Source organism: Bos mutus, chromosome 5 (assembly GCF_027580195.1).
Source record: "Bos mutus isolate GX-2022 chromosome 5, NWIPB_WYAK_1.1, whole genome shotgun sequence".
Taxonomy (NCBI): Eukaryota; Metazoa; Chordata; class Mammalia; order Artiodactyla; family Bovidae; genus Bos; species Bos mutus.
In genome coordinates this window covers 91,987,938-92,010,634 of record NC_091621.1, presented here as the reverse complement: position 1 = coordinate 92,010,634, position 22,697 = coordinate 91,987,938, and the positions used below count along the sequence as shown (strand labels likewise).

General features: G+C 40.8%; 1 protein-coding gene across 1 annotated transcript in view; it reads left to right on the top strand.

Moving 5' to 3' along the window:
• The window catches only part of TM7SF3 (transmembrane 7 superfamily member 3), a 38,422-nt gene that overhangs the window by 677 nt on the left and 15,048 nt on the right, over nucleotides 1-22,697 (top strand). The window contains exons 2-5 of the mRNA XM_005902450.3: nucleotides 11,253-11,407; nucleotides 15,612-15,762; nucleotides 18,715-18,835; nucleotides 19,775-19,946. Coding sequence (XP_005902512.1) covers nucleotides 11,253-11,407; nucleotides 15,612-15,762; nucleotides 18,715-18,835; nucleotides 19,775-19,946 — 599 coding nt within the window. The remainder of the gene's footprint in view (nucleotides 1-11,252; nucleotides 11,408-15,611; nucleotides 15,763-18,714; nucleotides 18,836-19,774; nucleotides 19,947-22,697) is intronic.

Here is a 22,697-nt window from a genome sequence, read left to right as displayed (position 1 = left end):
CTCCCCCAATCTAGATGCTTTTCAAATTCGTTATCCTCGGCGGAGTTTCAGAGGAAAAGTGAACCCAGAATGGGACTTCAGTTCATAGGTCATGTGCTTGGTGAATGGATCTTAGCACTAGTTGGTGTTTTGTTAATGTAAACTGTAAAAAGCACTAATTGTACCAAGCTGATAATCATGTGCTTTTCCGTGTCGTGAGGTCAAGCGTATTTTGGTTATGTATTGAGCTTAAGAGACTAGTTGTAGTTCTGAAACATGACATTTTCTGAATAAATGTGATTGTGCTTCTAAATGCTTATCTGTGAAACGTTCTGTGCAAACTGAATCCTAGAATTTTTGCCTAGGACTTAAGACCAAAGCTGAAAAGGGCAGTTATACTTTTGAAGAAAAAGAAAAAAAAAGCCTTGTTTCTAACAGGGCACTCACATTCACTGCGTGCAGTGTGTGCCAGGTGCTTTTCATGGCAGTGTTGTTCACGCCTCACAACCCTATGAGATAATTACTGTCCCTCACTGGTGGAGGATGAAGCTGAGACCCAGGATGATGCTCACTACAGGAGTAAACAGCTCAGTGGGGCACAGGTAGCTATGAACCCGTGTGTCATGTAAATTTCATGGTCCTCCCCTTCTACAAAGCTGCCCTCCAATGAGAATGCTTTATCTAGTATGGTGCTCTACCCTTAATTCTTCTCTGAATTCTTATTCCTTGAAGTAGAATCTCTTCTCCCTTCCTCATCAGGCCAGCTCCATTCTTCCAAGGAGAAGAGTCTGAGAGATTAGAATGTGCAGATGATCAGACTCGTGAAGTAATTTGAGAAATTAATGTTTTTCAGATGCTGTTTCTCACCTCCTTTCTGTGATTACAGCACTAGCATTTCCTCAGCCACGTTATTCTTCTGTCCTTGCATCAGTATTGTTGTTCTGGGTAGGAGAAGGGCAGCATGTGGGAACTTGACTGCTGAGTGGTAATGAAACCTGATATTCTCCACATCTGTCAGGTAGAGATCAGAGTGGGAATTAACAGACACTTCAGCACTTGCATGATCCTCCTGGAAAACGGCTGGATTTCTATTGGAAGATTCTGATAACTTGAGTGAAGTGAGTGAGTGAAAGTCGCTCAGTCGTGTCCAACTCTTTGCGACCCCATGGACTATACAGTCCATGGAATTCTCCAGGCCAGAATACTGGAGTGGGTAGCCTTTCCCTTCTCCAGGGGATCTTCCCAACCCAGGGATCGAGCCCAGGTCTCCCGCGTTACAGGCGGATTCTTTACAGCTGAGCCACCAGGGAGCAAGTGCCATAAGTTAGAAGGATTTACCCATTTTATAGCAGGATAAGCTAACTTGATACCTTGTGTGGTGGTTTAGAAGCTAAGGGAAACTTTAAAGGTAGCAGATTGAGTTTCTAGGATGTCTGAGGATGGTGACCAGTGGGGCACAGGAGATGAATCATACATCTGAACAGTTTTCCCTTCTCTTGGAGTGCCGGTTCCCTGCTACCCTTAACACCTTTAATTCAGTATTATTTCAGGTTCATATCTAGTAACTCACATGGAACTTACCCAGTAATTGGAGTTTAGCATCGTGCCCTTTGAACCTTCTCAAGTGCCTTGCAGGCCACTTGTGTAGTTAGTTGCAAGTGTTCTCTTTCTCTCAAAAGTGTGTATATGTTTGTATTTCTTTTCATCTTTTAGGGCTAATGAAAATCCATAAGAAGATATCAGTGAGAAATTGGGAGGGCAGTTGAATGCCAGCCAGCTCAAGTGGCAGAACTATTTTTAATACTCCATCTGAAGAGAATTATGAAGTGTTGACAGATCTCTCCTACAATTTGTTGTGTTAAAGCACAAACGTAAAGAGATATGTTTTAGTAAAATAGTAAAAAGGAAGAGTTGGAAAATGTTAAGGTTGCACATTTAGGTTCTGATTGAGAAAGAAAAGGAAAATATTGGAATTAGGCAGCTCCTTTTAGAATGGTATTATTGGAAAGAAGGCATTCCCAGGTGGCTCAGTGGTAAAGAATCCACCTGCAATGCAGGGGACGTGAGTTTGATCGATCCCTGGGTTGGGAGGATCCCCTGGAAGAGGAAATGGCAAGCCAGTCCAGTGTTCTTGTCAGGGAAATCCCATGGACAGAGGAGCTTGGTGGGTTGCAGTCCATAGGGTTGCAAAGTCAGACATGATTGAGCCACTGAGCACGTGCACACACACACACACACATTTTTTTTTTTCCACACACACATATTAAAAACAAAAAATGACTCTGGGGTAGGAAAGGAAGAAGACTATGAAAATAGAAAAGGATCCCCTGCTGTGGGTTAGATGGCAAGAAATATTTTTGGCCGAAAAGGCAGAGGTACTGCCTTTTAGAGAAGAGCTACAACCTGAGTGCTCTGTCTCCTGATAGCCATTTGCCCTGTAATATCCTTTGATGTGCTGTCTTTCCCACCCACCCCCAAGTCATAAGACCTAAATATCCCTCATAAAATGTTTCTGATGCATCCTTTTCCAGATGACTTTGAGGTGCAGTTAAGTTCCTGTTAACCTCTTCAGGATGTGTTTTGTATGTGTGTCTTCTTTTGCCATGTATGTTTTTATGACTAGTGATTGAATGCAGTTTCTGCCAGGCGGGATTGTTAAAGTCGTCTTGACTTTCAGTGTTTTTCCCTGCCACTCTATGGAAGTCACTTTCTCAATGCTGTTTATAATGGATATGCTGAGCATTTATCCATGTTAGACCTCTTCTTTTCACTAGTGTATTTGTAACAGAACCATACTGACTGCCTTCATATTTTTTTATTGGTAACTACATGAACCTCTGAAACACTGGAAAGCCAATGGAAGTTAATAATGATGTTTTGTTGTGCAGTACTGGATAGTTTACAAATATTTTTCCCATTTGATACTTTTAGCAGCCATTTGATGTATGCAGTACAGTTGCCTGCATTTTACCACGAGGGAACTGAGGTCCAGAGGAAATAATTCCTTGCCCAAGGTCACAAAATTCAGCCATCATTTACCAAACACTTATCATGTGCCAGTCAGTTGCCTGGGACTGTTTGAGGCCCTGAAATATCAAATATGACAAAGCCCTGCAAGTCAGGACTCAAACCGTAACTGGTTTAACATGCAACCTTCTATAAAAATTGTGAAATGGCTCTTGGATTGCCTGTGTAATGCTGCCAAAGAATTTTCACACAGAAGTTAGATAAAGGTAACTAAGGATAGGAAAATATATAATTATCCTTCCCTGGTTCATCAAGCATTGTGTTAGGAGTTCTCACACCTGGAAGAACATTAGAATCACCTGGAGTGCCTTGAAAAAAGGCATGTTGATAAAGAGACAACTAGAAATTGAAATATAAAATAAAAAGCAAATTTATAATACCATCAAGAAACATTAAATATTTAGAGATGATTGTAATGGAATATGAAACAGTCTCTACACAGAAAACTATACAATGTTCTTGAGATAAATTAAGAAACTTAATAGAGGGATATCTCAAAATCACAGAAGACTCCCGTGTTATAAAAATATTATAAAGATATCATTTCTTCCTAAATTAATACTTTCAGTGCCATCCCAATCACATTTCTACAGGTTTTTGTTTTGTTTTGTGAAAATTGACAAGTTGCTTTCTAACATTTATGTGGAAATGAAAAAGGGCAAAAAATAGTCAAGACAGTCTTGAAGAACAAATTTGGGGCAGAAATTAAGACTGTGATATTGATGTTAGGATAGGCAAATAGACCAATGGTACAAAGTTAAGAGTTCAGAAACCCACACCTGGTCACTTGACCTATGTCAGAGGTGGAATTTCTAAGCAGTAGGAAAACTACTTTCAACAAAGTTGCTATGTCAGCAGGATATTCCTATGGGAAATGAACCTTGACTCTAGCCTCACACCCTATGTAAAAGTCAGTTTCAGGTTGATTTTAGACTTCAATGTGAAAGGTAGAACAAAGTTCTAGAGGTTAACATGGGGAATGTATCTTTATGATCTTGAATTATGCTGGCAGATAATTCTTTAAAATAATAAAGGAAAAACTTGAGAAACGGGACTACATGAAAACGAAAACTTCTCTTCATCTCAAGGTAACAGGAGAGTGAAAAGACAAGCTATAAGAGTGGAGAAGATATTTGTAACATATCTGACAGAATACTCATATCAGTGATGCCTACAGAGTTCCTAAAATTCAGTAAGGACAGATAATCCAGTTTTTCACATGGGCAGAAGGCTTAAATAGACTGTCTTATTGGAGAAGGAAATGGCAACCTACTCCAGTATTCTTGTCTGGGAAATCCCATGGACAGAAGAGCCTGGTGGGCTACAGTCGATGAAGTCACAAAGAGTCGCATACAACTGAGAGGCTAGACAACAAGACCCTTTCACAGAGAGGATATTTAAATAGCCAATAAGTAAAACAAACTATTCTTACCAAGTGTTGGTGAGCATCTTGGATTACTGAAATGCTCTTTCATGGATTGATAAGGGTCAAAATTGGCAAAACAATATTGGATAACTCGGAGAGTACCTACTAAAATTGAACATAAGTAAACCCTGTATCCTGATAATTCTACTCATAGGTTCTCCCAGTAGAAATGTGTACATGTACACCAAAAGATACATACAAGAATGCCTAAGTGGAGTGATTTATAATTACTCCAAACTAGAAATAATCCAAGTGTTCATTAACAGAATAGATAACTACATTGTGGTGCGTTTATTTCGGGACACATACAACCATGGAAGTGAGTGAATAGTGGTTACTACAGCAACTGGGATGAATCTCACAAATAAGCTGTTGATTTCTTAAAAACCAGCCATAAAAGAATTCATGACGTATGAGTCTGTTTAATTAAATTTCCCAAAGAGCCCATCTGTGGTTTTAGAAGTGAGGATCACGGTTACCTCTGGGAAGGAGGGAAGAGACAGTGACTGGAAGGAGAGGTTAGAATGCTGTTTCTTGACCTGGATGTGTAAACTTTGTGCCCTTATCTGCATGCATTTATTACAATAAATATGTGCTTTGTAATTGATACTTGGGCCCTAACCCCAAGGATTTTGATTTAACTGATCTGGAGAGGAATCCAGGCAATGATATCTTTAAAAAAGCACCTTCAGATAATTGTAATGTACAACTGAAAATTGCTTTCTAATAAGGACACCTCATGAGTACTATAGAAAATATGAAAAACAGGGAATGTGTAAAGAAAATATTATTTAAAGTATACCCCAGAGATACATGCTTTTAATACCCTTACTTATTTGTCAAGTGACTGGTTTGTTAAATATTTAACCAGTTTGTTAAATGCAGTGTCTCTCCCCTTTGTTCTCTGGCTTCTGCTTGGTTCTTGCCAGAGGCATTTGACTGGGGAAAGAGGGTTGGTGAGGCATCATCTTCCTTTTGGAAGCTTTTGGAAATCTGTAAAGTAATAGATGAAAGTTGTAATTGTTTCTGAAATGCTACATGTTTTTCTTGAAGAAGTCAGAAGCAAGGGCTGTCACTTACTGTTTTGGTGCTGGTCATTATATTTTCTTACAGAAGCTGTTTGTTTTCATTTCTCATTCTCTTAAGGAGAACAAGACTTCTTAGATATTTTAACCATTTAGGATCAAAGGTGATCTGCTACACTGTCACAGCAAAAACCTTCTCAAGTAGGTGTATTGCTGATATATACACATATATGTATATCTATATATTTTGGTAAGATATATATAGAATGATTTTATTTCTTGTGCTTCCCAGGTGGCTCAGCGGTAAAGTATCCATTTGCAACGCAGGAGATGCAGAAAACCTGGGTTCGATACCTGAGTCTGATTCCTGGGTTGGCAAGATTCCCTGGAGCGGGAAATGGCAACTCACTCCAGTTTTCTTGGCTGGAAAATCCCATGGACAGAGGAGCTTTGTGGGTCCATGCTGTTACAAAAGAGTCAGACACGACTTAGTGACTATACAACAGCAAAATTTTATTTCTTATTTATTATTCATGCTGGAATGGTAACAGCGTATATATTTATTAATAAGGGATTGGTTGGGGACTTCCTTGGCATTCCAGTGGTTAAGACTTTGCCTTCCAATGCAGAGTATGGGTTTGATCCTTGGTTGGGCAGCTAAGATCTCACATGCCTCTCGACCGTAAAAACCAAAACATAAAACAGAAGCAGTATTGTTATAAATTCAATAAAGACTTTAAAAATGGTTTACATCAAAAAATAATAAAAGATTGGTTGAATAATCATGGTGACATAGAATGTAATGTTATATAACCTTTAAACTGGTAAAACTAGGATTGTCTGTTGATGTGGAAAGATACCTAAGATCTAGAAGATGGGCTATACCAAGACATATTTGTGTTTTTCTTTTTCCCATTTACATGGAGATGCTTATGCTGATATCTCCTAAATCCTGGAAGATTATACCAATCTGTTAATAGTAAGTTTTTCTGCACAGTGTACTTGCTGGAGGAATTAACTTTCTCTACATTTCTTGCATTTTTGTTGTTGTTCAGTCGTGTCTGACTCTTTGCGACTCCATGGACTGCAGCACACCAGGCTTCCCTGTCCATCACCAACTCCTGGAGCTTGCTCAAACTCATGCACACTGAGTCGGTGATGCCATTCAATTATCTCATCCCCTGTTGTCCCTTTCTCCTTTTGCCGTCAGTCTTTCTCAGCATCAGGGTCTTTTCTAGTGAGTCAGTCCTTCTCATCAGGTGGCCAAAGTATTGGAGCTTCCGGTTCAGCAGCCATCCTTCCAATGAATATTCAGGGTTGATTTCCTTTAGAATTGACTGGTTTGATGTCCTTACATTCCAAGGGACTTTCAAGAGTCTTCTCCAGCACCACAGTTCAAAGGCATCAATTCTTTGGCGATCAGCCATTTTTATTATCTAACTCTCACATCCATACATTACTATTGAAAAAAATCATAGTTTTGACTATACACACCTTTGTTGGCAAAGTAATGTCTGTGCTTTTTAATACACTGTCTAGGTTTGTCAAAGCTTTTCTTCCAAAGAGCAAGCATCTTTTAATTTCATGGCTGCAGTCACCATCTGCAGTGATTTTGGAACCCAAGACAGTAAAGTCTCTCACTATTTCCATTCTTTCCCCATCTATTTGCCATGAAGTGATGGCATGATCTTATTTTTAAATATGATCAGCCTTTTTAAATATGGTTATATATGACCTGAAAAAAATGTTACCATTTTGAGGGAAGAACATAAGTGACAGAAGCGTTGAGAGTGTCGCCATTTTATCTAGGTTGGATGTGTCCATATTTTATAAGTTTCAGAAGAAGAGTTAAGGTAGAACTTGTGTTTTGAGTGCCATCAAAGAAGGAGATTTTCTCCAGATTGTGCATTTTCTTTCTGGTAAGAACACCTCATGATCACTGTAGAAATTTTATAAACAATGAAATGTGTAAAGAAAACTTGGGAGAATTCTCTGATGCTCTAGTGGTTAGAACTCTGCACTTTCAGTGGGGAGGGCCCATGTTCAGTCCCTGTTGTGGAACTAAGATCACATAGTCCAAAAAAAAAAAGAAAAGAAAAATCACTTAGCATACGTTCCCAGAAATACCTACTTTTATTACCTCTAGTTATTTTGTTAAGTTACCAGTTGTTTAGTAATATATTTTTATTTCTATGGTTGTGTCTTTCCCTTCTGTCTTTTAAATCACTGGAAGTTTTTGCTTCTTCAAGTATTTCTGAGTTGTGATAGATTAAGGAAATCTTAAGAAAACCAAGATTTCACTAGTTGATAGCATCAATCTCTTTTAGGGCTTGTAAAGGTTAGAAATGGTTTTTCCAGTAGTCATGTATGGATGTGAGAGTTGGACTGTAAAGAAAACTGAGCACTGAAGAATTGATGCTTTTGAACTGTGGTGTTGGAGAAGATTCTTGAGAGTCCCTTGGATTGCAAGAAGATCAAATCAGTCAATCCTAAAGGAAATCAGTCCTGAATACTCATTGGAAGGACAGATGCTGAAGCTGAAACTCCAATCCTTTGGCCACTTGATGCGAAGAATTGCCTCACTGGAAAAGACCCTGATGCTGGGAAAGATTGAAGGCAGGAGGAGAAGGGGACAACAGAGGATGGGATAGTTGGATGGCATCACCAACTCAATGGACATGAGTTTGTGCAAGCTCTGAGAGTTGGTGATGGACAGGGAAGCCTGGCGTGCTGCAGTCCATGGGGTCACAAGGAGCTGGACATGACTGAGTGACTGAACTGACTGAAAGGTTCTACAGAGCATTTTGATTCAAGGCCCATGTAATGGGAGACAGAGATAAAGATTATCAAAAGAGTTTCCAAGACAGGCTTAGGGGCAAATTTAAGTGTTAAGTGATAATAACCTTTATGAATTTGCTTACATCAGTTTTGGTCACAGTACCCAAGAGGCAGAGTGACTAGTTCAGCAGAATACTTAAATAAATATTTGTCAAATAGAGAAAATGGGGTGGGGAGGCTCTGAAAACACAAAAACTGAAAATGTAACTAGAAAATGCAGGCCAGTAAATGAACTGAGTGCTGTGGACAGTTCAAGGATGGAAATCTAATTGATTCCTAGGATAACAAATTGATCCTGCTCTGAGTTTTGCAGACTAGAATTTATGGATAATTTTAAGACTTGGAAGATGGCGGATGGATGATACCAAAATTAAAGTGCAAAACATGAAAGGTTTTTAGGGCCATTTCCTGAGATCCACTTAATTTTATATATAATTTTGGTTTCCTCGTAAAGTAATCTGGAGACGGAAATGGCAACCTGCTCCAGTGTTCTTGCCTGAGAAATCCCATGGATAGTGGGCTAACATCCATGGGGTCGCAAAGAGTTGGACATGACTTAGAGACTGAGCACAATAGAGTAATCATGGTGATGGGAAGGCCTAGGATATATTAAAGTGCTTTCCTTACTCCCTTTAAAAAAACAAAACAAGAAACTCACCACTTTTTCTGTTGATTCTATTAGTCACTTCTTAATATTTTTACCTCTATTTGGGCTGGAGTTTTGTTCCACATAAAAGATGAAATGTCTTTCTTGTTACATAAATAAAAAATACACCACATTCATTAAAATTTTCTCTGGATTTTTAGAAATTATAACCACAAATAACCTTTTGTCATCAGTTAAAAAATTAAGTTACAAAGGTACTCTAGAGAGTAACTTTTATTCTGGGCCTCTCTGGTGGCTCAGTGTCTGCCAAGCAGGAGACATGGGTTCTATTCCCAGGTCGGGAAGATCCTCTGAGGAAGGAAATGGCAGCCCACTCCCATATTTTTGCCTGGGAAATCCCATGGACAGAGGAATCTGATGGGCTACAGTCCAGGGGGTTGCAAAGAGTTGGATTCAACTTAGGAACTAAACAACAACAACAACAAAAACCTTTATTCTCATCCACTATTTATATGTTCTGTTTGGCTTTCTTGGTTAGCCTTTCTTAATAGTCTCTTTTTTTTTAATCATCCAGATGGAGTACTTGTTTTAACAACAAAAACAGCAGAAGTATTGAAAAAGTTAGTTTTCTTTGGAAATGGTATATAAGAATGAGTTAGGAAGTTATTTAGTGTCTAGAGTGTTTCATTCAGCTCCAACTGACTCAAATTTCTTTCTTTAAAAAAAAAATGATTAATCCACTCTAAGACTCTGGTGAATATAATCTTTACCTCATCGACTCCTTTTCATCTATATTAAATTGAAATCTTTTTGTTTATTTTTAGACTCCGACACCCAAGCCAGCTTATGTAATGCTTGTGAACTCTGCTGTTTATGCAGAGATACACTGACTCTAGGGCAGAGGGTGAGATGGGAACCCAGAACCACACAGAAGTCAAAGCAGCCATTTAGTGGATTCCTTGAGAATTAGGTTGGAAAAGAAGAGAAGTGGTGAGCAGCTACAAGGAAGACACACAGAGTGAATGAAATACATCCAGACAGTGGAGGCAGGTCAGCAGGTGGGAAAGCCTAGATGAGGTGTTGGAAAACTTGTTATAGCCTACCTTTTATGTGGACTCTGAACTCGATCCTTCAACAAACAAAAAACTCCTTGAAGACCTGTTTTTCATGAAGTACCTGGTGTGGACACTCAATATACATTTTTGCCCACATTGATGACACTTTCCTTTACAAGCTGAGTAATATAGTCCTATTAGACAGATGAAGACATTGAGGTTTAAGGGAATTAAGTAACTTTTCTGAGATCACATAGCTAGTAAAGGGTGGGATAAAACTGAAGCCAGATGTGTCTCTCTCAGTTCAGTTCAGTCACTCAGTCATGTCCGACTCTTTGTGACCCTATAAATTACAGCACGCCAGGCCTCCCTATCTATCACCAACTCCCGGAGTTCACTCAAACTCACGTCCATCAAGTCAGTGATGCCATCCAGCCATCTCATCCTCTATCGTCCCCTTCTCCTGCCCCCAATCCCTCCCAGCATCAGAGTCTTTTCCAATGAGTCAACTCTTCGCATGAGGTGGCCAAAGTACTGGAGTTTCAGCTTTAGCATCATTCCTCCCAAAGAGCACCCAGGGCTGATCTCCTTCAGAATGGACTGGTTGGATCTCCTTGCAGTCCAAGGGACTCTCAAGAGTCTTCTCCAACACCACAGTTCAAAGGCATCAATTCTTTGGCGCTCAGCCTTCTTCACAGTCCAACTCTCACATCCATACATGACCACTGGAAAAACCATAGCCTTGACTAGATGGACCTTTGTTGGCAAAGTAATGTCTCTGCTTTTGAATATGCTATCTAGGTTGGTCATAACTTTCCTTCCAAGGAGTAAGCGTCTTTTAATTTCTGGACTGATTTCAGAATATATTCTTTAGTACCAGTGCACTTACAATCGGTGGTAACTCATGAGGGCTGTTAATCCTTAAATTCAGGGATTCTGTTCTGAATAGAGCTGTTATTGCTGCTACCAAAAGAGGGATTTTCCTGGGCTCTGGAAGCCGAGCACCTTGAACATCCTGGTGTTTGCATCTTTGGAAATAACCTTTCTTCCCCTTCAGTTCTCAGTTCCACCCTTCCCAGATGAGTCACCTTGGGCGTGGGTGGGGGGAGGTTTATGAGGGGGTTGAGGGGTTGCTGCTTCTGCCTTTTAAGCTTCATTGTCCTCATTAGTGAATAGGGCTCAACAGTTTTTTCTGAGGATTAAATTAACCTTGCATGTGTGTTTAAGTATACAATTCCTACAAATTGGTTACAGAGAGGTATGAATGTTATAATGAAACATTTCTCCCCTTGTAGGTCTTCTGGAATTTTCTGTGGGGAAATTTAGATACCTGGAGCTCAAGAAGCCCTTTCCAGAGGAAGCTATTTTGCGTCATATTTCCAGCAATGTCACTTTTGTTATTTTCCAAATACACTCACAGTATCAGAATACAACAATTTCTTTTTCTGAGGTAAGTACAAAGAGTTACTTCCATAAAAGCCATTTCCACAGTTTGGTATCTTGTATTTAGTGTGAGCATTAGAAATTAACGCCTCTTTATGTGTTAAATTTTTAAAAGATCAAGATTGAGTCCTGTCATTAGGCTGGCTAGGAGGTGAATATTTCACGTCTTTCTTGAATAGTGACCTCTGACCTAAAAGGGGTGATGCTGCTGAGTTTGGGGGGAGGCCGGCTTGTACCAAATGTCTTCTGCCTGCAGTTAAGCTTTCCCCATATTTCCCACCTTTTCTTTTTCTTAATTCTACTGGGTCCTCAGTGATTTTTACCTCAGAATACATTTTAATGGATTTCTGTGGTCTTTTAGCCGTTTAGCCTTGAAGTTTACTAAGACACCTAATAGGATCAGCTTTATTCTTTAGAGTTTCATTGAAACAAAAGAATCGTAACTCTTAGTTTAACCAGAGCAGTGCTGTGCTCCCAGCAGCATTTGGGACCCTCTTACAGAGGTCCTCACTAAACCCCTGAGCCTCAACCTCGTCTCTGGGAAGTTTTCAAATATCCTGAATCAGCTGAAGCCATTAAGGCTTTGCCATTTCTGTTACCCTTTACAGATCTACTTATTTTTAGTCCATATGACCCCTTAGACTAATACATGAATTTCACTCTGTATGAAGTTGTACTGCATTTTTGTCTGTCCTCAGCCTACCTTTTGGCTTCCCTTGTAGCTCAGCTGGTAAAGAGTCCGCCTGCAGTGCAGGAGACCCTGGTTCGATTCCTGGGTTGGGAAGATCCCCCTGAAGGAGGGTATGGCAATGGACTCCAATATTCTTGCCTGGAGAATCCCCATGGACAGAGGAGCCTGGCGGGCTACAGTCCATGGGGGTCGCAAAGGGTCAGACACGACTGAGAAACTCAGCACAGCACAAGCCTACCTTCTATTATTCTGGAATTTGCTAAACGAAGCTGTCTTCATCCAGTCTCTATATATTTTATGGACATTCGTCGTTGTGTCTTTCACACTAAGTGTTTTATAATTTTTGTTCCTGCCTTCCTGCCCCTACCACAAACGTTTTGAAGATGTGTGTGTGTGTGTGTGTGTGTGTGTGTGGTGGTTTGATAGACTAGATATGGGGGCTTTCCTGCAGGCTCTGTGGTAAAGAGTCCTCCTGCCAATGCAAGAGACATGGGTTCAATCCCTGATTCAGGAAGATCCTACATGCCACGGAGCACAACTAAGCCCATGTGCCAGAACTGTTGAGCTGTGCTCTAGAGCCTGGGAGCCACAACTAGCGAGCCCATGTGCTGCATCTGCTGCAGCCTGAGCACCCTAGAGCTGGTGCTCTGCCACAAGGGAAGCCACCATCATGAGAAGCCTATGCCCTGCAACTAGAGAGTAGTCCCTGCTCGCCACAAGTAGAGAAAAGCCCATGCAGCAATTAAGACCCAGCACAGCCAAAAAGTAATAGACTAGAAGTAGAAGGGTTTGATCGAGGAAACGAGGAAAAAATAAATTATACTAGTTGAAGATATAATAGTGTATATGACCCATTCATTGATTTTGCGGGAGTTCTTTGCAGCCAGAGCAGAAATCAAAGCATGTTGAATTTCATAACTTTCTTAGAAGGAAAAAACATTCTCATTCTTCAGGGGGAAGCCAAGTTTTTTTATGGCACTAAATTCAAAGGGAAACTTTCTATTCAGGCACTTACCTAGAAGACACAGTAAAATGGCACATAGATGACTTCCTTCTTAATAACATCACAGCAAAGACGATTTCCTTCTTAATAACATCACAGCAAAGACAACGTTTGAAGGAAGAGACGGGATGGAGAAAAAAATGCAGTTATATTTATTGCATGCCCAGTGTGTGCTAGACCAGTGATCCTTGAGCTCCTGGGGCCAAAGACTTGGTGTCTGCTGAAATTGTGGACTCTCTACCTGGCAGAATGTATGACTACATCTGTATAATTACATGGGGGTCTCTGGAAATGCATTGAGCCTCCTAGTTAGGACCCCTTGCATTTGATTTTCCATGTAGTTAATTTAATTCTTGTAACAGTTCGTCCAAGCAGTCCTAATGTTTATCTTTACTTTGGAAGAAACGGTGAAGAAACCCCTCCACCTAAAGAAACCCTTTAGGTGACGGGGTACCTGCATGACTGATGTGACAAAAGTGGCCTGGATGAGCAGCATCTTGGGTCTCAGTTTTCATGCAGAAAGGATCTTGCTGCTGCTAAGTCGCTTCAGTCGTGTCCGACTCTATGCGACCCCATAGATGGCAGCCCACCAGGCTCCACCATCCCTGGGATTCTCCAGGCAAGAACGCTGGAGTGGGTTGCCATTTCCTTCTCCAGTGCATGAAAGTGAAAAGTGAAAGTGAAGTCGCTCAGTCCTGTCCGACTCTTTGTGACCCCATGGACTGCAGCCTACCAGGCTCCTCCGTCCATGGGATTTTCCAGGAAGAGTACTGGAGTGGGCTGCCACTTAGTTATCCTTAATGATAACCATGTTCCTTTCTTGGGCTGCCTTTAGTTCTCACTAAATTTATACTGCTGAGAAGATGATAACCAGAACTGTGCATAATTCTAGAAGGGAGTAGTCTGCATGAAGAGAGCTGTTTCTGTTGTAACTTCCTGATGACTTGTGGCATCTTGGAGTTTTGGGGTCATCTTGGCAGTGAGTTCTTTGAAACTTCTGACCCTTAAGTTCCTTGGTCATTCTCTCTTATGCTTGTCAAATTGAAACTCATGTGGCTCTTTTTTCTTCCCATTTCCTTCTTGTTCAGTTGCTCAGTTGTGTTTGAGTCTTTGTGATCCCATGGACTGCAGCCCACCAGGCTTCCCTGTCCTTCACTATCTGCCAAAGTTTGCTCAAACTCATGTCCATCGAGTCAGTGATGTCATCTAACCATCTCATCCTCTGTCACCCTCTTCTCCTCTTGCCCGCAATCTTTCGCAGCATCAGGGTCTTTTCCTTAACTTTAAGAAAACACTCTGAATCTACTACCTCTCAACTTTAGTACTTTGTTATTCAAGAAGCTTTCCCAGCAGATGGGGGAAGGGGATGAGAGAGTATGGGGGTGTAAGGAAGAGTAAGAACAGGGCATAAAGAAGATGATCTCTGTGTTCACTGTCTTGGTGATGGTTTCCCAGGTGCCTGCATTTATCAAAATGTATATTGGTATACTCTATGTGTAATTTATATGTAAATTATAACTCTGTTTTTTAAAAAACTTTTCAAGGACTGAACTCTTCGGGGGCAGAGCTTCTATTTTTTGTCTTGGTAGTGGTCAAGTTAATTTGTATATTGGGACCACGAATGGAGGCCACCCTAGTGACTTGGCCCACGTCACAAATCTAAACCTAAGACTGCACTTACAGGGAATGCCTGTCAAGGAAACCTAACTTACACTGATCACAATCCTCCAGCTCAGCCTAGCCAGCTCACTTTACCCTAGAAAATAGGACTTGCTCGTCTTCTGACTAAATCCCAACCTCCTAACCGAGCATGCTCTTCTAATGCTCTAAAAAGCTAGTTCATGCCCCACATCCCTTGGGAAGCATGCTCCACATCTAGTGAGGCCCTGTCCTCCCCCAATCCGTCAGTGGTGTTCCGCTGAATAAAGGACATCAGACTTGTTACTAAACTGTTTTAGTTTTGTCATGTCCATGGAAGTCCTTAACCCAGTAGTCTTAGTACTTGAAATGCGTGCGAAGTCAATTCAGTCTCGTCTGACTCTTTGTGACCCCATCGACGGTAGCCTGCTAGGCTCTTCTGTCTGTGGAATTCTCCAGACAAGAATACTGGAGTGGGTTGCCATCCCTTCCTCCAGGGTATCCTCCCAAACCAGGGATCGTACCCTCATCTCTTATGTCTCCTGCATTGGCAGGCAAGTTTTTACCACTAGTAACACCCATGAAGCCAAGAACTTGACATAGTGAATCCTAACTGAAGGGACTGAAAAGCTTGGGAATGTTATTGTGTATCTGCTATTCCTGATCAAAGAGTGTATATTTTAAATAATTCTTCCAGTGTATTTGTGGGTACACGCACATAGAAGTGAAAATAATTCTTTAATCATCTGAGGAAGGTCTTTTTTACCCCTTTTTGGTTTTGAGAAGCTTTAGAATAGGGCATGCACACTAGATTCACTCTGGCATTGAAGCATTTTGTTCAACTGCTAATTCGCAATGACTCTTCTTTCCTTGTTGCAGACTCTCCTTCCTAATGCCTCGGAGACGGGCACTGACAAAGGACTGGTTTCCATTCTTAGACCAGAGCAGAGTATGTGCACTTGGCACTTGGAGACATTAGACCCTGAGCCTGTCCAAAATGTGGCCATTCCACTGTCCTACTCGGAAAGCGGTAACCTTTCTATCATCCACTCCTTATTACTGTCCAGAATGCAGGACTTGTGGGTGAGAATTTAGAGATAACTATAATCCTATTAAAAGTGTTTATTATAAGTATAGTACTTTGAATTAGAAAGGTTTTAACAGCAGGTGAGTCAGAGAATTAGCATGATGAGTGAAAGCCCAGGAAGGGACTAGGACTAGAAGAACACATGTCTTCATTTGGAAAACACTGAAGGAGCCCTTGGAGAAACTGTGACAGACATGTCAAGAGGAGGGGTTGATTCATGTTGATGTATGGCTGAGACAAATACAATATTGTAAAGCAATTATCCTTCAATTGAAAATAAATAAATTAAAAAAAAAAAGGGCAAGACATGGTTCTCACACATTAGTTGATGGTTCTAGGCCAAGGAAGGTGTGGGAGAAGAATGGGGTATTTGGAGAATGGTGGACAGTGGATGTGGCTGGAGCCAGAGTGGGAAGGTCCTAGTTTATAATGTGAGGTCTTCACTCTTTGCTGAGGCAGCAGAGAGACTTTTGAAGCAGAGGAAATGACCTGATGCCTTTCCTCTCTCAAAAGGTTAACCCTAGAAGCAATGCGGGGAGTGGATTGGAGGGGGCATAACAAAGTCAAGACAATACAACTTTCAGGACTCAAAATGAGAAATGAAGATCTGAACAGAGGCCCTGAGAAGGGGATAGAGAGGACAGGCTGGATTTGAGAAATTTGGAATATGGAATCACAAGATACAATGACCAGTGGTTATGGATTATTAAAAGTGGGGAGCACAGACTTCCCATTTGGGCAGCTTGGAGATGATCAGAATAGTGATCAGATGGGGTATTTGTGGTGCTGGATGTCCTAGGTGGTTGGGATGGGGTTACATGGTGACTTCAGTTTGGCACGTTGACTCTGAGACACTTTTAGGACATCTGGATGGACTTGCATAGTAGGCAGCTGAAAATAAGGGCCTAGGGTGGAGGAGTGGGGTTAGATATCCAACTGAACAGCAGAATAGCTGTTAGTAAAGTCATGGAAGTGAGTGAGGTCATCCAGGCATGAACTTAGAGATTTAGGGAGGAAAATTATAGCAAATAATTTCCTAGTGCCTGCCACAGTTTGCTGAAGAATAATTAGAAGACTAAGGAGTAGACAGGACAGTGAGAAAAGAGACTGGATGCCCAGCATTATAAGAAGTGGTAAATAGGACTTTGCAGAGAGGTCAAGAGAGTGACTGAAAATGTCCCTATGGTGGCACAATCCAGAGTCAGTGGTGGCCTTTAATGAGAGTCATTTTAGTGACACCATGAGGATGAAAACCAGATCGTAGTGATTGAGGAGTGAAGGTGAAGGGAGGAGATTTACATTCTCTTGAAGTTTGGTGGTAAAGGGAAGGCGAGGTTGCAATAACTAGAAAAGGAGGTAGAATTCCAAAAAGTGATGGGAGTTGAAGAAAAACAGATATATATAGCCAAAGGGTAATCACTTGATTTAAAAAAAATGATAGATGTCAAGCTTTCATCAAGGTCCGTATACAAAGAAAATTAATGAGCAGTGGAGTGTCAGTTACAGTACACATGCTTTTCTCGGGTGTGGTAAATGTTTGTAAATACAGGAAAAGAAGAGTGTGAAAGAAGAGCATAGAATTCTGGGGCAGAGTCCACTGGGAAGCGGTGCACACTGGGTGTCTCCATTGTGGAGCTGCAGAATTCCAGCAGTTGATGGAAATTAAGAACCAGCTGTGGGAGCGATTGAATGAGTTTATGAAGCTGAGATCTTAAAGTACTTTAAACTGGTTTACCTTCTTGTGTCTTAACTTCTCCTCTTGAGCCCACCACACACAGTTCTTTGCATGGAATTGAACTAATGTCAAGTGACTTCTTTAAGTTTTGTCTTGGTTAAAGGTTGTGAATAGGATTCCTAATAAGAGCTGTTTTAACCATATTATGAATGTAAATTAAATACCCTAAGGGGATTCCCAGGTGGTGTTAGTGGTAAAGAACCTGCCTACCAATGCAGGAGATGCAGGTTTGATCCCTGGGCTGGGAAAATCCCTTGAAGGAGGGCATAGCAACCCACTCCAGTATTCTTGCCTAGAGAATCCCATGGACAGAGGAGCCAGGTGGGCTATGGTCCATAGGGTCACAAAGAGTCAGACACAACTGAAGCGGCTTAGCATGCAGGCATGCAAATACCCCAAATTTATTTTGTGTTTAATTGTGCACATGCTGTGTCTAATACATGAACCTGGGGTTCTTGAGATCTTTTATTTTTTCCTCTTTTATGTATACACAAAGACTCTTCCAGCGAGGAGGAGAGGTTGACACCATCTTTCTTCCTGTTGAAAGAGTTAAGTGAAAAGTGGACACCCTTTTCCTATTTACCAGGATCTAATGAAACCTTCTCAGAATCTAAAGAAAATGTGTTTAGGAAAGGCACATATTCAACAGTTGGCATACAATTTCCAGGTGTTCACGGGGCTCCTGAAACCCATTCTTGGACCCCAGCTTCAGAATCGCTGTCTCTTCTGATGTTTTCAACTCTAGAGCAGAGGTTGGCGAACTGCAGAGCACAAGGCAAAGCCAGCTCACGGCCTGTTTTGTGCATAAAGTCTTATTGGGACACAGCCGTTCACTTACATATCATCTGTTGTGATATGTAACATATCAGGTTGCAACATATCAGGTTGCTTTCCTGCCACGGGGCAGGGTTGAGTAGCTGCCACAGAGACCAGAGAGTCTGAACAGCTTCTAAAACATTTACTATCTGGCTCTGTACAGAAAAGGTCTTCCACAGCCCATTACCTCATATAACTTTACCCTCAGTCCATGAGGTAGTACAAAGCTAGAAGCTCTCCACTGAACTTCTGTGTTGGGTGTTCTTGTAAGAGTGGGGTTCTGTTTTTCTGAGTGTGCTTTGAATATATAAGAATCCTAAGTAACTTCCTGGTTTCCCATCCAGATCCTATCCCTGGTGGCTGTAATTTGGAGTTTGATGTAGATATCGATCCAAACATTTACTTGGAGTATAATTTCTTTGAAACAACTATCAAATTTGCTCCAGCAAACCTAGGCTATGCGAGGTATGTCTGTCTCCCAACTCCCAAAACTCTTTTTAGGATAAGCATGACTCACTGTTGTGTAGACTGAGTAAATTCTCTCAAAATCCATAGTTCTCCTTAGCAGACTTGAACTGCTTTTTTTTTTTTTTTCCCAAACAGAAGTAATTTAAGCTTTGTTGTTAATACGTAAAGTGTCGTTTACAGTTAGTATTGTTTCCCTCCTTTCTTATGAAGAGCCAAATGTTGTCTTTATTAGGAGCTTAGAAGTACATCTTAGTTTTTGTAAAGAATTTTAAATATAGAAAGCATTTTGGGGACTCCCCTGGTGGTCCAGTGGCTAAGACTCCGTGCTCCCAGTGCAGGAGGCTGGGGTTTGATCCCTGTTCAGGGAACTAGACCCACATGCCTCAACTAAGAGTTCACACGTTACAACCAAATATCCCATGTGTGGCAACAAAAACCGGATGTAGCCAAATAAATAAACATTAAAAAGAAAGCATTCTGCAGCTGTGAAACATGCCTATGTTTGTAAGGATTTATTCTTTTAATTAAAACTCTGCCCTAATTTCTACTGTAAGAGTAATGATAGATAACATTTGAATACTCTCTGTGTATCATTCACAGTGCTACTGAATACTCTATGTTCTTTGTCATTTAATCCTTAGAATTTTATGAAGAAGGGGCTGTTGTTCTTATTTTACCGAGTGGTGCCCTAAGGGTTGTTGAGATTCAGTGACTTGCCCACATACACACGGCCAACACGTAGCTAAGCTGGCAGCTGATGCAGCCTGACTGATACTCATATCTGGTTAATTAACCATACATACCGCTTCTCTTTCCTTAGTGATGCCAAACTGGGAATCGCTGTTGCAGAAGTTTGAAGTTTTGATTCCTTTTTACATTAGTAGATGAGATTTGTAGCATGAGAGATTAATGTTCAGCTTTGTTGGTTGATTTTAGAGGCGCAGATCCTCCGTCATGTGACGTCAAGATGGGCCCGGACTCCAGGTGGAGGTTGCAGTATGATGTCTATCAGTATTTTCTGCCCGAGAACGACCTCACTGAAGAGGTGTTGCTGAGACATCTGCAGAGGATGGCCGAGGTGCCTCAGGTGCAGGCCAATGCTGTCAAGGTAAGTCTGATGCCTGTAATTCCTGTAGCCAGACTGTGACACCTTTGTAAGAGCTGAGAAGGGGAGAAGCTACCAGGAGCTTATTATTATTACTATTTTTACTGTTTTCTTGGTCTTTCTAGGATTCTCGTTTTATCCTCTTTGATTTCATTGTCATCTTGGGAGTCAATTCCAGTGACATCCCAGAGTAACATTGGCTTTTGAGGAGGTGCATGTAAATTTTGTTATGTTTTGTTGCAGCCATGACTGTGGCTGGTTATCTTGAACTATGGGTGGAAGTGGGTGGTCATTTTCTATGTACTCCCATAACTATTAGATTTAAAAAGTTGGGAAATATAAAGTGTATAGTGTTTTGAGAAGAAATAATGTGAAACTATTTAAAGATATATGCATTATCCTTACTATTTAAATGCAAGTACAAAGTTTGTAACTTGCAGCAAAAATTTTCTCTGAGCTTTTGAACCCCTGAAAACTCTTGCTACTCCTCAAGTGTGGGGGTATAGGCTGGCAGCACTGGCATCACATGGGAATTTGTTAGAGTCATAGATTCTTAGGCTCCACCCCAGACCTACAGAATCAGCGTCTGTATTTTACGATCCCCAGGTGATTCCTCTGCACATTAAAGTTTGAGACTTATACTCTCGATCATTTCTGTGCAGGGCAGGATTTTGTCTTTATGTCTTAAAAGGTACCTGATATCAGTCTGATAAACAAGGACATCTGTCAGTCTGATAGTTAGTGAGGAGCATTTTTCCAGACTGTTATGATCTTCCCAGAAAGTTGCAGACTACCAGATTATATAGAAGGAAGCAATTGAAATAGGGCAGCTGTGGGCCTTCCCTGGTGATCCAGTAGCTAGGACTCTGTGCTTCTGATGCAGGGGATCTGGGTTTGATCCCTGGTCAGGGAACTAGATCCCATGTGCTGCAACTAAAGATTCCACATGCCGCAACAAAGAATGAAGGTCCTGGATGTCACAACTAACACCCGGCACAGCCAATATAATTAATTAAATTTAAAAATATTGTGATTATTCACATATTAGGAGCTCAATTCGAAAAGTTTGCCTTTGTACATAGGAAATTTCAAAGACCACTTTTATTCTCATGAAGCATATAAAACGTCATATAACAGAGTCTTTTTAGGTTGCTTTTTTTTAATTTTAGGCTGTACTGCACAGCTTAGCGCAGGACTGAGTTCCTAGTTCCCCAACTGGGATCAAACCCAGACCATTGGCAGTGAGAACCCAGAGTCCTAACCACTGGACTGCCAGCTTCTAAGAAGCTTCTAATTATTCACCCCTGAAACTCTTAATATTATAGTTTTCTCTCTTCTGTTAGTAGGAACCTATCTGTGTGTGAGGGCTAAGTGGAGCTTTTGTTTTTATTACATGTATCCCCTATCTAAAAGAATGAAACTAGAACACCTCCTAACACCATACACGAAAATAAACTCAAAATGGATTAAAGACTTAAATGTAAGGCCAGAAACTATAAAGCTCTTAGAAGAAAACATAGGCAGTACACTCCTTGACATAAATCAAAGCAAGATCCTCTATGACCCACCTCCTAAAGTAATGGAAATTAAAAAAATAAATGGGACCTCATTAAACTTAAAAGCTTTTGCAGAGCAAAGGAAACTATAAACAAGGTGAAAAGACAACAACCCTCAGAATGGGAGAAAGTAATAGCAAATGAAAAAACTGACAAATAATTAATTTCCAAAATATATAAGCAGCTCAATACCAGAAAAACAGACAACCCCATCAAAAAGAGAGCAGAAGAGCTAAACAGACAGTTCTCCAAAGAGGACTTGCGGATGGCTAATAAACACAGAAAAACATGCTCAACATCTCTCATTATTAGAGAAATACAAATCAAAACTACAATGAGATCTCATGAGATACCACCTTACACTGGCCTGAATGACCATCATCCCAAAATTTACAAACAATAAATGCTGGAGAGAGTGTGGAGAAAAGGGAACCCTTTTGCATTGTTGGTGGGAATGTAAATTGATATAGCTCACCATATAACCCAACAATCCCACTACTGAGCATATACTCTGAGAAAACCAGAATTTAAAAAAAGATACATGTACCCCAGGGTTCATTGCAGCCCTATTTACAATACCTAGGGCATGAGTCAGTGCTAATGAGGTGGATGAACACCTATTACACAGAGTGTAAGTCAGTCAGAAAAACAAATATTATATGTTAATGCATAGATATGGAATCTAGAAAGCTGGTGCTGATGGACCGATCTGCAGGGCAGCAGTGGAGATGCAGATATAGACAACAGACTTGTGGACACAGTGGAGAAAGGAGAAGGTGGGACGACGAATTGAGAGAGTAGCATTCAAACATATACATTGCCATGTGTAAAATGGACAGCTAGTGAGACTTGGCTGTGTGATGCAGGGAGCTCAACCCTGTACTCTGTGACAACCTAAAGGGCTGGGAGGTGGGAAGGAGTTCCAGGATCGGGGGACACGTGTATAACTATGGCTGATTCATGTTAATGTCTGGTAGGAACCATCACAGTATTATAAAACAATTATCCTCCAATTAAAAATAAATACAATTTTTAAAAACCAACCTTTAAAAGGGAATTATTGAAGTGAAGGACTAGAAGATAACACGGCTATATGTAATTTTTCTTATGCCTGTTAGACAAAATAAGTGGGTGCTCTCTGTGAGCTGTTAACCCCCACGACCTTTGTTGGCGCTGGCTCTCAGTGATCACTAGTGTT